The sequence below is a fragment of the Salvelinus fontinalis genome, chromosome 12 (assembly GCF_029448725.1).
Source record: "Salvelinus fontinalis isolate EN_2023a chromosome 12, ASM2944872v1, whole genome shotgun sequence".
NCBI lineage: Eukaryota > Metazoa > Chordata > Actinopteri > Salmoniformes > Salmonidae > Salvelinus > Salvelinus fontinalis.
In genome coordinates, this window is record NC_074676.1 from 24,929,994 (window position 1) to 24,946,092 (window position 16,099).

The following is a 16,099-nucleotide window of genomic DNA, read 5'->3' on the forward strand; positions in this document are numbered from 1 at the left end:
GTGTCAAGGCACAGATCTGGGGAAGGGTACCAAAAAATGTCTGCAGTATTGAAGGTCCCCAAGAACACAGTGGCCTCCTTCATTTTGAAATGGAAGAAGTTTGGAACCACCAAGACTCTTCCTAGAGCTGGCCGCCTGGTCAAACTGAGCAATCGGGGATAATAGCCTTGGTCAGGGAGGTGACCAAGAACCCGATGGTCACTCTGACAGAGCTCCAGAGTTCCACTGTGGAGATGGGAGAACCTTCCACAAGAACAACCATCTCTGCTGCATATCACCAATCAGGCCTCTATGGTAGAGTGGCCAGACTGAAGCCACTCCTCAGTAAAAGGCACATGACAGCCCGCTTGGAGTTTGCCAAAGGGCATCTAAAGGACTCTCAGACCATGAGAAACAAGATTCTCTGGTCTGATGAAACCAGGGTTGAACCTTTTGGTCTGAATTCCAAGCGTCACGTCAGGAGGAAACCTGGCACCATTCCTACGGTGAAGCATGGTGGTGGCAGCATCATGCTGTGGGAATGTTTTTCAGTGGCAGGGACTGGCAGACTAGTCTGGATCGAGGGAAAGATGAAAGGAGCAAAGTATAGAGAGATCCTTGATGAAAACCTGCTCCAGAGCGCTCAGGACCTCAGACTGGGGCGAAGGTTCACCTTCCAACAGGACAACGACCCTAAGCACACAGCCAGGACAACACAGGAGTGGCTTCGGGACAAGTCTCTGAATGTCCTTGAGTGGCCCAGCCAGAGCCCGGACTTGAACCTGATTAAACATCTCTGGAGAGACCTGAAAATAGCTGAGCAGCAACGCTCCCCATCCAACCTAACAGAGCTTGAGAGGATCTGCAGAGAAGAGTGGGAGAAACTCCCCAAATACAGGTGTGCCAAGCTTGTAGCGTCATACCCAAGACGACTCAAGGCTGTAATCGCTGCCAAAGGTGCTTCAACAAAGTACTAAGTAAAGGGTCTGAATACTTGTGATGTTTGAGTATTTTTGCAAAAATGTCCCAATATTTTTTTTTACTTTGTCATTATGGGGTATTGTGTGTAGATTGATGAGGGAGAAAAAACAATTTAATCCATTTTAGAATGAGGCTGTAACGTAACTAAATGTGGAAAAAGTTTAGGAGTCTGAATACTTCCCAAATGCACTGTAGAAATAGTTTTTGTTGGTCAGTAATTGGATCTTGTTAATGTTAGTGGAATAGCATGTTCTAAGATGTTCTGTCATGGCAGTATTATGTCCTAAAACTATGCTTAAGTCTGAACAGTACAGTACACTGATCCCCTTACCCTGGTTCCTCAAAGGATTGGCACTTGTCGTGATATGTAACTGACAAAGCTTTGAGTGATAAACAGTGGGAAGGGGCTTACAGAAATAAACACTAACTTTGTTAGTGCCATTTACACACATGGGTCAACTTACAAAGTGAAAGACATGGCTATATAACATGAGAACCATGTAAAAACTGGGTTGGACCTGGCCCATGGTCAGAGTAAAGCAGTAGCTCACCTGGTAGCTTATCTTTATGACTGAAATTGATATGCATTCACATCATTCACACTTCTGGTGTTTACTTATTCATGAACTGTAGATGACCGTGTCAAAACTACTGTAAGAAAATTGTTGTTTGATGTGACGTGCTTCTACACCTGCATTACTAGCTGTTTGGGGTTTTAGGCTGGGTTTCTGTACAGCACTTCGAGATATTAGCTGATGTACGAAGGGCTATGTAAAAATAAAATAAAATAAATAAATAAAAACAAGAGAAAACTGTTAAATGTCTGTAATAGGGTGATATTGTCACTAGTTTGTAGTGTATGTACTGTAGTGAGTGAGTGAGTGAGTGAATGAGTGAGTGAGTGAGTGAGTGAGTGAGTGAGTGAGTGAGTGAGTGAGTGAGTGAGTGAGTGAGTGAGTGAGTGAGTGAGTGAGTGAGGTATATGTGTGTGCGTGTTGGCAGAGTGCTACTGAAATTAATGTCCATGACACTGTAATACTTGGTATGTTATGTGGTGCCAACGGATTTTGTATCAAAATTAAGAGAGTCGCACACTCCATATAAACTCCCAGTAATTTATTAGGTATTTACCAACATTTCGACATCACTGTGCCTTCTTCATGGTAATATCATGAATACTTGAACCAGGTTATGTAGACAAACAGTGCAATTGGTGCAACCAATGAAAATAGTGAGGGGTGTGTCATAATGATTAAGTTAATTAGAATGAATTAGTGAAAGACAGAAACATGTGTTTGTGTGGAGATGAAGACTAACGGTGAATAAACTATAAACTATCAAAATAAAGAGAGTCGCAAACTCCCTTTATAAACTCCCAGTAATTTATTGGTTATTTACCTACGTTTCGGCATCACCAGCGACTCCGGGATGCTGGCCTTCTAGGCAGAGTTCCTCTGTCCAGTGTCTGTGTTCTTTGGCCCACCTGTATCTTTTCTTTTAATTGGCCAGTCTGAGATATGGATTTTTCTTTGCAACTCTGCCTAGAAGGACAGCATCCCGGAGTCGCCTCTTCACTGTCGACGTTGAGACTGGTGTTTTGTGGGTACTATTTAATGAAGCTGCCAGTTGAGGACTTTGTTTCTCAAAATAGACACTGTAATGTACTTGTCCTCTTGCTCAGTTGTGCACCGTGGCCTCACACTCTTTCTATTCTGGTTAGAGCCAGTTTGGGCTGTTTTTTTATTTATTTTATTTTACCTTTATTTAACTAGGCAAGTCAGTTAAGAACAAATTCTTATTTTCAATGACGGCCTAGGAACAGTGGGTTAACTGCCTTGTTCAGGTGCAGAACGACAGATTTTCACCTTGTCAGCTCTTGCAACCTTTCGGTTACTAGTCCAACACTCTAACCACTAGGCTACCTGCCGAGTACTCTATCTCTATTTATCTCTATCTCTATGTGTCCTCTATCTATCTCTATGGTTACAACTAGGGGAATGATATGTGCTATCCAGGTTCCTTGGGACATCCCTATTGATGTGGATATTTTAAAGATTCACTATGCATAAATCACTCCGCCATTTCCTGGTTGCTAAAATTCTAATTGTTCGCCTCATTTCAGTTTATGTGACAAAAAAAGCAAGTGTAGAGAATCATTGTACCATCTAAACGGCTGTGAAATATATTTTCCATAACCAAAAATATTGTATTTTCAACCATTTGAAGCTGGTGTACAAAACCATATGTAAAAGACCCCAAATGAAACTTAAAAACAGAAAGCATAGAAATAGCTCACATAAAATATATCTACCACTTCTTAGACTTGCTTTCAATGAGAATGACAGATCTATAATTCACATTTCTATGTTAATCTTGGATGGGTCGCCCAACATGTGTTCCTTGGCGTACACATCACTGACGTTTGTTCTTCAGCGTACACATCACTGATGATCTGAAATGGTCCACCCACCTCAGGAGGCTGAAGAAATTTGGCTTGGCCCCTAAAACCCTCACAAACTTTTACAGATGCACAATTGAGAGCATTGTGTCGGGCTGTATCACCGCCTGGTACGGCAACTGCACCGCCCACGACCGCAGGGCACTCCAGACGGTGGTGCGGTCTGCCCAATGTAACGGATGTGAAATGGGTAGCTAGTTAGCGGTGGTGCGCGCTAATAGCGTTTCAATCGGTTACGTCACTCGCTTTGAGACCTTGAAGTAGTGGTTCCCCTTGCTCTGCAAGGGCCGCGGCTTGGTTGCCGCGGCTTTTGTGGAGCGATGGGTAACGACGCTTCGTGGGTGACTGTTGTTGATGTGTGCAGAGGGTCCCTGGTTCGCGTCGGGGCGAGGGGACGGATTAAAATTAAACTGTTGCATTGATGCTGTTGACCCGGATCACTGGTTGCTGCGGAAAAGGAGGAGGTTGAAAGGGGGGTGAGTGTAACGGATGTGAAATGGCTAGCTAGTTAGCGGTGGTGTGTGCTAATAGCGTTTCAATCGGTTACGTCACTCGCTTTGAGACCTTAAAGTAGTGGTTCGCCTTGCTCTCCAAGGGCCGCGGCTTTTGTGGAGCGATGGGTAATGATGCTTCGTGGGTGACTGTTGTTGATGTGTGCAGAGGTTCCCTGGTTCGCGCCCGGGTATGGGCGAGGGGACGGACGTAAAGTTAAACTGTTACACCAACACATCACCTGGGGCAAACTACCTGCCCTCCAGGACACCTACAGCACCCAATGTCACAGGAAGGCCAAAAGGATCATCAAGGACATCAACCATCTGAGCCACGACCTGTTCACCCCACTATCATTGAGAAGGTGAGGTCAAAACAGCTTCTTCCCTGCACCTTAGAGGCTGATGCCCTATATACATAGACTTGGAATCACTGGCCACTTTAATAATGGAACACTAGTCACTTTCATCTTTAAATAATGTTTACATGCTGCTTTACTCATTTCATATGTATATACTGTATTCTATTCTACTGTATTTTAGTCAATGCCACTCCGACATTGCTCAATCTAATATTTATATATTTCTTAATTCCATTATTTTACTTTCAGATTTTATTTATTTATTTATTTAACCTTTATTTAACCAGGTAGGCAAATTGAGAACACGTTCTCATTTACAATTGCGACCTGGCCAAGATAAAGCAAAGCAGTTCGACACATACAACAACACATAGTTACACATGGAGTAAAAACAAACATATAGTCAATAATACAGTGAAAAAAATAAAAATTGGTTTGTATGGTTGTGAATCATTTTAAAATACTACTGCACTGTTAGATATTATTGCACTGTTGGAGCTAGGAAAACAAGCATTTCGCTACACACGCTATAACATTACTAAATGTGTGTATGTGACCAATACAATTTGGTTTGATTTGATATTGCAGTTTAAGGTCAGCGTTAGGGTTAGGCAAGGGATATGGTTAGGGTAGGGGTTGGGATTTGGATTAATGGTTAAGATTAGAACTGCAGTTTGAAGGTAAACATGAGGGTTAGGCAAGGGTTATGGTTAGGGTAGGGGTTAGGATTAAGGTTCAGGTTAAGGTAAGGATTTCCCAAGGATTCCGGATAGCAACACTGATCCTATAGGAATTGCGTCAGGAAGCTGGCGATGCGCCATAAAGTCGCTAGCTAGAGAGCTCAGAACAAATGTTATTCTGAGCGACTAGCTAGCTGTAAGGAATGGTACAGGAGAGGGACTGTAGAATTTCCACATCAAATTTACTGAAGCAGTTTGCATTGATAGCTTCCAACATTGCATCGATTTGTGATTTATCAATCCATTTTCACTTCAGACTCGCGAGATGACATATGTGTTTAGCTCTCGCGAGTTAGCAAGCAATAAGCTAGAAGCTAGCTAGCTGTTTTGTTGCAAATTAAGAAATCCACCCGAAATAATGAGGCCTGTGAATCGGATGAATTATGGCTTCAACATGTTAACTAATCGTCAAGTAGGTGAATTCTACATTTTAACTCATTAGGCTATAACGATATGCTCGAATTTGTTTTTAATCTTAAAGCTAACCTCAACTCACTCGGCAGTAGATGATTTAGCGTGTCGTTTAACGTTAGCTAGCTCTCTAATTTAGCGCTAGTTGGCTAATGGTAGCTAGATCTGCGAGTGTCAAATATGCGAGCCAGCTAACGTTAGCTAGACAATTAGCAAGCAAACTGGCTAACATTAGCTACACACCTAGCTAACTTGGTAACTAACAGCTAGCATGATAACTCCGGCCACTGTATTCACATGTTCTGGCTATTTACAGTTTAAACAATTATGTTGCTGCACAATGCGTTGTTTGGTGATATATTGTATATCTAGTTATCAATTTTGATGCTCAACTTCAATTACACTTTGCTGTGGATAACTAGCCAGCTGAAGATGCAAGTTACTAGTTACCTAACTATCCACTTGGCTCATGTCTAGACGCAGTTATTTGACAGCTAACTTAGCTAGCCAGTGAAATACACTTTTTAGCATTACAAGCTAGTTAGCTTACTGTATGTCTATAATGTACAAAAGGAAACCTAATACCTATTAATTGATCTCAGGTATGTGCACAGATGGAGCAGCCCATCATGACACCAATTGACAACCATGCAGAATTATAGCAACAACCCATAATTGAGAGCCAAATGGTAAATAACTCTCCTCAACATCACTATCTTTGGGGAATGTGCCACATCTCTGGTACCCCAGTTTATGTGCTCATGTTTGACCTCTTTATGTTTTCCTCAGGTGTTTGTAAGCTTTCAAACATGGGTGACATGAAGACCCCTGATTTTGACGATCTTTTGGCTGCCTTTGACATCCCTGATGCCACCAGTTTGGATGCTAAAGAGCCCACCCAGGAGAGTCATGATGAGGCAGAAGGTCAGCTGAAACACACAGAGATGTGTATGGAGGACAGTGTATCTGTTCACCAAGCTGTGGGTGCGTCTGATGTTCCTGCTGTCAGTGTTATAGTGAAGAACACAAGTCACCAGGAGTCGCCTGATAGTGGTGGAGAGGGCCCACATTTCAGATACCCATTGCAAAATGGGTTCAGGGGGTCAGGGGCCTCCATGGACTCCCATCAGATAGGCCACTGTGGTTCTAAGTCTTTTGTGTGTGCTTTGAAGGGGAATGGCTCAAGAGGACTCTTAGGGAAGACCCCCGTCCAGCAAAAACCTGAAGGAACACCTTCCTTCTCTCAGTCCTTTTCCCAGTTCAGCCCCATCTCTAGTCCAGAATCTGAAGACACCCCAAGCAATGGGGTTGATTTCCATCCAAAACAAGAGAGACCCTACTTCCCTGCTGCCTCTATATTTATGTCTGCAGAACCCCCAATGTCAGACAATCAGAAAAAACAGCTGTCTTACAGCATGTTTGACCAGTGCCATAAAGTAGACTGTGAAGAACTTGAGAACCTGCCAAGGAGCAAAGGAGAATCTATCAAAGCAAAGGATACCAGAACAGAGGTGAAGCCTGACAGTAATGCCAGTGACCAGAAGGACAAGGGAGATTGTCATAGTAGTGCAGTGCTCCCTGCAAATGATCATAACATTATTGAGTCAAGCAGTAACAATATAGTGGCAACGTCTAAGATGCCCACCTCTCATCCATGTGTCAAAACTCCAACATCCAAACTATCATCTTGCCTTGAGGCATTAGTGGCTCTGAATGCCAGAAATTATCCCAGTGAACCACCAAACTCTGGAGACTTATCAGTGGCTCATGACGGCACCATGAATATTAGTCCAAAAATGCCCATGTCACCACAAAGTCCCCGAAGTCCCCCTGAAGCTGTGAAGCGGTTAATGAAACCACCTGACAGTCCTGTAAGCATTTGCAGTGATAGCAGTGGCAAGGGATCCCCAGCACTGGCATCTGGCTCACCCCCAGCCATACCGAGGGTCAGAATAAAGACCATTAAAACTACGACTGGGCAAATCCAGCGCACGGTTACCAGTGTAGTACCTGATTCAGAAAATGAGGAGGTCCTGTCTGTTGAGTCCTCCCCATCCCAGAGAATTATTGTTGAGGAGGCCTACTCTAGTTTGTCTCCCTATCCCTCTCATAATGTGATAAGCGATATCATTGTTGATAAGCCCATCAAAAGTACACCAGTTGGCATTCTGCCATCAAAGGTTACTGATGACAAATTAAAGGGGAACTCCAAGAGGCCAAGACCAATGCAATCCCCAACTATTTTTCATAATACAATTAGTCCGGTTATGAGACCTATGCCGGTTGCCCAGCACGGGCCTTCTACACAAAAGAGGATTTCATCAGTTCAAACAGGCAACTCGCCCAATGCAAGCTTCCTTCCTAAGGCAATGCACTTAGCTAACCTGAACCTAGTCCCTCACAGTGTTGCTGCATCAGTCGCAGCACGCTCCACCTCCCATCAACAGAGCCAACAACATGCACTTTCCTCTTCTATGGTGTGCAGCACTGTCCCATTGGTGCATCAAGTAAAAAAAGCTGCCCCTAAACCATGTGCTGCCATTCCTAGTACATCAGCAGGTAATTTAAACAGACTGTTAAACAATGCCAACCCTGTACCCACATTCGTACCCAACCTGAACCCACCACCTGAGAGCAACATCCACTTGCCACCACGCGGATATTGCTGTCTTGAATGTGGGGACTCCTTTGGGGTAGAAAGGAGTCTCGCCTATCATTATGGCAGGAGGAGTGTGCACATTGAAGTAGCCTGCACCCACTGTGCTAAGACCATGGTATTCTTCAACAAGTGTGCCCTGCTGGCACATGCACGGGAACATAAGAACAAAGGTGTGGTGATGCAGTGCACACAGCTCTCCATGAAGCCCATAGCAGAGGGACAGATGTTTGTACCTTTGCTCGCTGAATCCTCTGTGCATGTGGGCTCCCATGTGCCCCCATTATCCTCACCTAAAACCCAACCAGTCATGCCCCTCTATGCAGACAAAGTCATCCGCCACAGACTCTGCTGCCTGGAGTGTAACAAGCAGCTATCAGATTACAGAGGTCTCGCAGGCCATTACCAGAGGCTGTCGGAAGAAATGGAGGGACTGGTGAGTAAAGATTGAATTGAAACGATAATAATTGCTGAGATGTTCACTTTCATAGGCCAGGTAATAATGACAGTATTTATATGTTTTGCTTTGTGTTGTTTTGTCATGTATAGATGTGTACGGTGTGCCCAATGTTGCTACCAAACAAGTGCAGCTTCCGGGCTCACCAGCGTATTCATGCCCACAAGTCCCCTTACTGCTGCCCTGAGTGTGGTGCGCTGAGTCGCTCTGTGGACATACAGAAGCATGTGAAGGAGAACTGTCTTCACTATGCACGCAAGCCTGGCTATAAGTAAATCAATACTGAAGTATATGCTTTTTGTTAGGACCTTGAATGGGACTCGGTGGATACATATCACAAAAGTGTTCTATAACATTGGCCTCCTTTTCTAAGTCCTTTGTTTTCTTTCAGGTGTCTTCACTGTGATATGGTTTTCATGTCATTTAATGTGCAGAAGAGTCACATTGAGGAGAAACACTGTGAGATCTTCTATAAGTGCACTATCTGTCCTGTTGCCTTCAAGTCTTCTGATGGATGTCAAATGCATTTGACAACTAAGCACAACGCCAGCGTAGTGTCTCCTCAGTGAGTTTAACTAAATGCATGTTCTGAAATTGCATATTTGCTAACCCATGTTAAAGTTTGACATGATTGTTCGTTCTAATTGTTTAACCTGTTGCAGGTTAATCTTCAAGTGTTCTTGTGAGACAGTGTTCAAGAAAAAGCAGTTATTGCTTCAGCACTTCTATCAAAACGCCAAAAAGCTTACAACCTGTGTGTTCAAGTGCCCTGAGTGCACTTCAATCTTCACCCACAAGCAGTCGTTAATGCAGCATTTTAAGGTTTGCCATCATCCTAAAATTCAACCTAGTCACATTGACATAAAATGGGGCACATAATGTTACGTTTTTTATTTTGTCTTTTTCAACGCTGTCTGCCTATATTACAGGGGGTGCATGAAGGAATCTTCAAAGAGGTGGAGAAAAGCACAAAACCAACAGAGATGACTGCACAGCACCAAGATGTTACCTCTGCATTCCACCAGCCAAAGGTAAACACTCCCAATGAACACTCTGATGCAACCAGAAAGAGTGCCAACTTGGCCTCTCGGGACAGGAAGACCAATCTGAAAAATGCTGGTTGGACCTGTGAAGAGTGCCTACACTGGCTGCCTGACCGAGAAGTCTACGTCTCTCACATGAAGAACAACCATGGGAGGGTGAGGAGCAACTTAGTTATTCTATTGCTCATTCAAACTAATTAGCTGTAGCAATTATACTATAGGACCGATGATAATTTAGGGACCATTTCAGACGTGGGATTTTCATCTTTCAGGCCCTTAATGAAATGAAATAATTCCCAAGTTCAGCTCAACCCTAATTAAGTCAATCTTCTCTCTGTGCTTTTTGTAGTCACTGAAACGGTATCCATGCCGGCAGTGTGAGAGGTCTTTCAATTCCTCCACAAGTTTGAGAAGACACATTCGCAATGACCACAATGGAAAGAAAACCTTTACCTGCTGGTGAGATTTATCCTGAAATCTACATTACAAAGTACATTACTTTATGAAAGGTTGGGTCATATCTGGCAATGATTGGCCCCTGGGTGGCACTGCAGGAAATGGTCCAACGTGCAAAAACAAAGCTGTGGTTACCACATTTTGAAAATTTTTTGTATATGATATAATTTGTTCTTATTGTGCAGGTATTGCACAGATGAGAGGACAACATTCACCACAAACATCATGCTGAAGAACCACATCAGTTTGATGCATGGGATCAAAAATCCAGACTTTAGTCTGTCAAAATCAACCCCTCTAGATACCAGCAAAGCCTTGGGAGAGGTGATTTTAATTTTCTTATTTTTTTCTGCATTTTACTGATTGTCAAAAAGGACACTTGAAATCTAATCATTAACTTTGACTTGCAGAGGCTTGTTTCAAAGAGACCTGCTGTGGCATCCCAGAGGGAGGGGGAGGATGGTGCTGCCCTAGAAGGCTCCTCTACCAAACGTCTGAAATCTCACTTTCGCTGCGCTAAGTGTGGTTTCACCTCAGAGGATGGCACACAGTTCCAGCAGCACATACCTCAGCATAAAACCGATAAAAATTCTCCCCAATGCCTGCACTGTGGATTATGTTTTGCATCTCAGCTGTCTCTCAACAGACACCTGTTTATTGTGCACAAAGTCAAAGACCGCGAGGAAGAGAAGAAGGAAATAATGGATGTGGAGTATGAGCGCAGAAAGAAGCAGGAAGAGGATGTGGGGAAAACAGTGGGTGTGAATGAGGGAGAGGACTTGCCACCTCCATTAGTTAAATCTGACCCTTCACTAGAAGAGGATCCAACCAGGTTGCACTGTGAGACTGCAGTAAGACCATTGACCTTTAAATCTACATACAACACTGACCTAGAGATTCATGGATAATCTTCAGGCATAATAGAATCAATAAGAAAAATTTTGAACTTCTTAAAAAATGCTATCTCCATTTCTTTGGTAAATAATAGTCACGCTTTTCTTTTTTTGCCTTAAAACAAAATAATTTGTATGTTTCTCAAGCCCTTGGGACTGGCAGATGTTCCACATCAACTGAAAATATAAAATTAATCATGTGTAATTTTTGGCCAAGATTATCATTAATTATTTACTTTCATTTTACCTTTTGAAGTTTGCATGTGTTGTATTAAATGTCTTTAAGAGCCTCTGGTACATAACCACACCCACCTGTTAAGGCACACTGTTTGGTTCAGCAGTATTCTCTAGTGACTCCAGTTACTCTGACAAGCGACTCAGGAACGTCAAGGAGCTGTCCCTCAGGCTAACCTCCCATTAAATTTGAAATAATAAAAGCCTATAGACTTTGCTTTAGTCTATAGCAGGCATATATGTTTGGTTTCCTACTTAAGTACATTATAATAGATGGTGCTTCAGGCAGGTCGTGATGATACTGACAGTATGTAACAGTATTGCAACTTCTATCATACTGTATGTGTATGTTGAAATATTTACTCTGACCTAGGTATCACTTAGCACAGAAGATATATTTGATATCAATTCCATACCACATGGTATGTGATATGGAATGTATTATAAAATCTGGTTAAATTACCAAAATAGCAATTTTCTACAAGATAAAATACATGTGTTGGAGTTAGAGGCAATCAGCAGTTGCTACATCCATTTTTGGACCTATACATTTATATGTACCCATTTGATTCTTAAAATATAACATGAGCTTATTTCAACTGTCATACATTAGTAAATGTAAACTGACAATGTACATGTACAACATGGTTAAAGATATATAATTTTGATATCATGAATGATCAGTCCTTGCATCCAGAGCCATGGCTATAATTTCTAGTGCTTATGTTTCTCCAGCCCCATCTGTTTTTTACTGAAATGGGCAGGGATAACGCTTTATTATTTTTTCTGCTGCTTTAAATGCCTTGCTTAAAGATATTACACTGTTTTACTGTACTCTTGCTTTTGTACCCTGATAAAAGTGAGCTTTTAATTTAAAATGCTCTTATATCTATGTTTAGAGTAGTGGTGACTTGTCTTAGCGATGTCATTGTTTTTCTTAGTTAATTGTGATCTTTGGCGAGTGTTCATTGAATGTGAGAGAGCATCTGTTTTGCAAGATAATGCAGGGTGTTAAATGGCTCATTTCTAACGGTGTACTAAGGCAATTGAAAGAGCAATGATTAAATGTAAAGGGTTATAGCATGTTTGAGTGCATGTGAAAAATGTGAAATAAGCTGAATATAAAGACCTGTGCAGCTCTTCCTTCCTACCTCCACGGTGTATGGCAGTGATTGTTAAACTTCGGATGTTTTGGGAGATTTCACCTTTGGTCTTGCTGCAATGTAAAATGTTTATTATCTCCCACAATATTCAATTTTATAAATTACTTTGGAGATTGATATTTATAGTCACATTGACTTATTTGTGAACTTTCTATTTAAGTGCTGTATGAACTGTTCATTGTCTAGTGGTTATATGAATCAGTGTTCATGCTTTAAATAGAATCAGTGTTAACTCAGTGGCTGATATGAAAATTCACATCTCAGTGTTTTTATAGCCTGTTGAGAAACTTTGTACTTTTGATATGTACAATATTAAGGACTTGTAAGCTAACCCATGTACACAGTAGCTAATTAACCTTTTATTAGCATTATTTCTTAAGCCATCACATATCTATTCAAACTGCATCGGCCATTGTGCCTTGCTGTAATGTTTACTTCAAATAATTGCAAATAAACATGTACATGACTGCATCAGCATCCTTTGTCCTCAAAAGATCCCTTCTGCTATGACTGATATCCCTTCTCTGATGACAATGTGCTGGAAAAAAATACACCTACACCTAGGGCAATTTGTTTTCCCTCCAAAATGTGTTTTCTCAGGCAAGTCAAACCATTTTGCAAGTATCCCCCGCCAGTCTCCCCAACCGACTGAACAATATTGCTGTGTTTACACAGGCAGCCCATTTCAGATCTTTTTAAGTAATTGGGGTATTGACCCCAGATCAGCTCTTTTGCCAATAATTGGGCAGAAGATCGGAATTGGGCTGCATGTGTAAACGCAGCCTTTGATGCGCCAAATCCAATCTATGTCAAGCAATACGCACACTGTAAAACCGGATAAATTATACAATAAAAAAGAAAAGAAATGATTACCTCAAAAAAGTTCCAACTCAAATAGCTGAAGTGAATCGTTAAACCTTCATATGAGTAACACATGCAATGTTTTGAGTATACTAACATTTTTCATGTAAATCAACTTAGTTATTTTGATTTTTCTATTACATAAAAAACAAGTTAAATTAAATCAATATGGTGAAGTGAACATGACAATCTTTATAAGTCAAAGTTACTTAAGTATAAGTTGCAATACTTGAAATGTTTGAGTTTAACAAAGTCCAACCTTACTCAAAAACTATAACATATCATTTCTGAAATGTAACTAAGTTGACATAAAAATGTTTTTGAAACTGATTACCACAATTTTATAAATTAGCATAACTTGCACATAATCAGTAAGTACAAAAGAGTTAAGTAAACTCAAAAATCTGTAGTTCAGAAGAGCCTAGAGCTTAGAAAGAGCAGAGACCGGTCTTCCCCCGTGTTGGCTTTAGCCTAGAGCTCAGAGAGAGCAGAGATCGGTCTTCTTTTGTGTTGGCTCTAGCCTAGAGTAGAGAGAGCATCTGTTTTCCTCTGTGATGGCTTTAGCCTAGAGCTCAGAGAGAGCAGAGAGCGGTTGAGACATGAGACACGTTTACATAGTTTAGACAGCAGTACCTCTGCCCCTCTCCCCTCTTTCTTCACTGTAAACCCCAATGTGGTGTCATTACTCAAAACTTTTGAAGAAACCTGTTGCACTAAATACAGTTCATGTCGGAAGTTTACATACACTTTCGCCAAATACATTTAAACTCAGTTTTTCCACAATTCCCGACATTTAATCCTAGTAAACAATTATTTTAAGAATGTGAAATGTCAGAATAATAGTTGAGAGAATGATTTATTTCAGTTTTTATTTATTTCATCACATTCCCAGTGGGTCAGAAGTTTACATACACTCAATTAGTATTTAGTAGCATTGCCTTTAAATTGTTTAACTTGGGTCAAATGTTTCGGCTAGCTTTCCATAAGCTTCCCACAATAAGTTGGGTGAATTTTGGCCAACTCCTCCTGACAGAGCTGGTGTAACTGAGTCAGGTTTGTAGGCCTCCTTGCTCGCACATGCTTTTTCAGTTATGCCCACAAATTGTCTATAGGATTGAGGTCAGGGCTTTGTGATGGCCACTCCAATACCTTGACTTTGTTGTCCTTAAGCCATTTTGCCACAACTTTGGAAGTATGCTTGGGGTCATTGTCCATTTGGAAGACCCATTTGTGACCAAGCTTTAACTTCCTGACTGATGTCTTGAGATGTTGTTTCAATATATCCACATCATTTTCCACCCTCATGATGCCATTTGTTTTGTGAAGTGCACCAGTCCCTCCTGCAGCAAAGCACCCCCACAACATGATGCTGCCACCCCCGTGCTTCACGGTTAGGATGGTGTTCTTCGACTTGCAAGCATCCCCCTTTTCCTCCAAACATATCGATGGTCATTATGGCCAAACAGTTCTATTTTCGTTTTTCATCAGACCAGAGGACACCAAAAGTACGATCTTTGTCCCCATGTGCAGTTGCAAACCGTAGTCTGGCTTTTTTATGGTGGTTTTGGAGCAGTGGCTTCTTCCTTGCTGAGCGGCTTTTCAGGTTATGTCGATATAGGACTCGTTTTACTGTGGATATAGATAATCTTGTACCTGTTTCCTCCAGCATCTTCACAAGGTCCTTTGCTGTTGTTCTGGTATTGATTTGCACTTTTTTGCACCAAAGTACGTTCATCTCTAGGAGACAGAACTTGTCTCCTAGAGAAACTATTGTTTGTACAGATGAACGTGGTACCTTCAGGCGTTTGGAAATTACTCCCAAGGATGAACCAGACTTGTGGAGGTCTAAAATTTATTTTCTGAGGTCTTGGCTGATTTCTTTTGATTTTCCCATGATGTCAAGCAAAGAGTCACTGAGTTTTAAGGCAGGCCTTGAAATTCATCCACAGGTACACCTCCAACTGACTCAAATGATGTCAATTAGCCTATCAGAAGCTTCTAAAGCCATGACATCATTTTCTGGTATTTTCCAAGCTGTTTAAAGGCACAGTCAACTTAGTGTATGTAAACTTCTGACCCACTGGAATTGTGATACAATGAATTATAAGTGAAATAATCTGTCTGTAAACAATTTTGGGAAAATGTACTTGTGTCATGCACAAAGACGATGCCCTAACTGACTTGCCAAAACTATAGTTTGTTAACAAGAAATTTGTGGAGTGGTTGAAAAACGAGTTTTAATGACTCCAACAGCGACTCCAACAAATGACTCCAACAAGTGTATGTAAACTTCCAACTTCAACTGTATATAGATTTTTGATTTTACCTAGTTTTGTCACATAGCTATGGATTAACAATACATTTCTTTAATTGGCTCTAACATTTCCTTGCCCTATACTTAAAACTTGGCCCGTGGCTCAACTTGACCCCTGGCCAACAAACAGATTTGTTGATATGAAAGCCAGACGAAAACAGGAAAATCCTTACTAAGTCTTCAAAGACGAAGTATGTTTGTGTTGTTTAAGAAATCGTAAGCTTGTGCTGCATTGTGTAGAATCCAGTTTTTTAAAAATGTTTTACTGAATCAGACTGTAACAGACAAGGCAAACAAAAGCTTAAATTATGGTTTGCTGCCATCCTCTGGGGCAAATGGTAAACTGGAGTTGGCTGTCTAGTTGTATCCTTTGACTATGTATTACTACTTTTGCTCTAATTCCAGCAATTACCATATCTAATTAATTTAGAAAATGTTCAAACATTGCACTTGTGTGTAAAAATGTAGTACATTTTAATACAATTGATGTTCGACACTGACAAATGAATAAAAACAAAGACACATTTTATTTGTATGTACAATGCACAGTAAGCAATAAAAAGTAAGTATGAACGTAATAATTATAGTGAATTTTTCTAT

At 41.2% G+C, this 16,099-nt stretch overlaps 1 protein-coding gene across 1 annotated transcript; it reads left to right on the forward strand.

Moving 5' to 3' along the window:
• The first annotated feature begins 4,899 nt into the window (after window positions 1-4,899).
• Window positions 4,900-12,801, forward strand: LOC129867046 (zinc finger protein 592-like). The gene is made up of 10 exons (XM_055940157.1): window positions 4,900-5,423; window positions 6,025-6,111; window positions 6,212-8,514; window positions 8,628-8,806; window positions 8,927-9,100; window positions 9,198-9,357; window positions 9,465-9,734; window positions 9,928-10,037; window positions 10,220-10,358; window positions 10,445-12,801. The coding sequence occupies exons 3-10, from the start codon at window positions 6,232-6,234 to the stop codon at window positions 10,940-10,942; spliced, it is 3,813 nt and encodes a 1,270-aa protein (XP_055796132.1). The 5' UTR covers window positions 4,900-5,423; window positions 6,025-6,111; window positions 6,212-6,231; the 3' UTR covers window positions 10,943-12,801.
• Window positions 12,802-16,099: the final 3,298 nt, after the last annotated feature.

Excerpts from the sequence above, each read along its gene's own strand:
- LOC129867046 (XM_055940157.1), top strand. The coding sequence starts at position 6,232 with ATGGGTGACATGAAGACCCCTGATTTTGACGATCTTTTGGCTGCCTTT. Across the intron at positions 9,358-9,464 it reads CGTTAATGCAGCATTTTAAG|GGGGTGCATGAAGGAATCTT; the intron begins GTTTGCCATCAT and ends CCTATATTACAG. Across the intron at positions 10,359-10,444 it reads CCAGCAAAGCCTTGGGAGAG|AGGCTTGTTTCAAAGAGACC; the intron begins GTGATTTTAATT and ends TTTGACTTGCAG.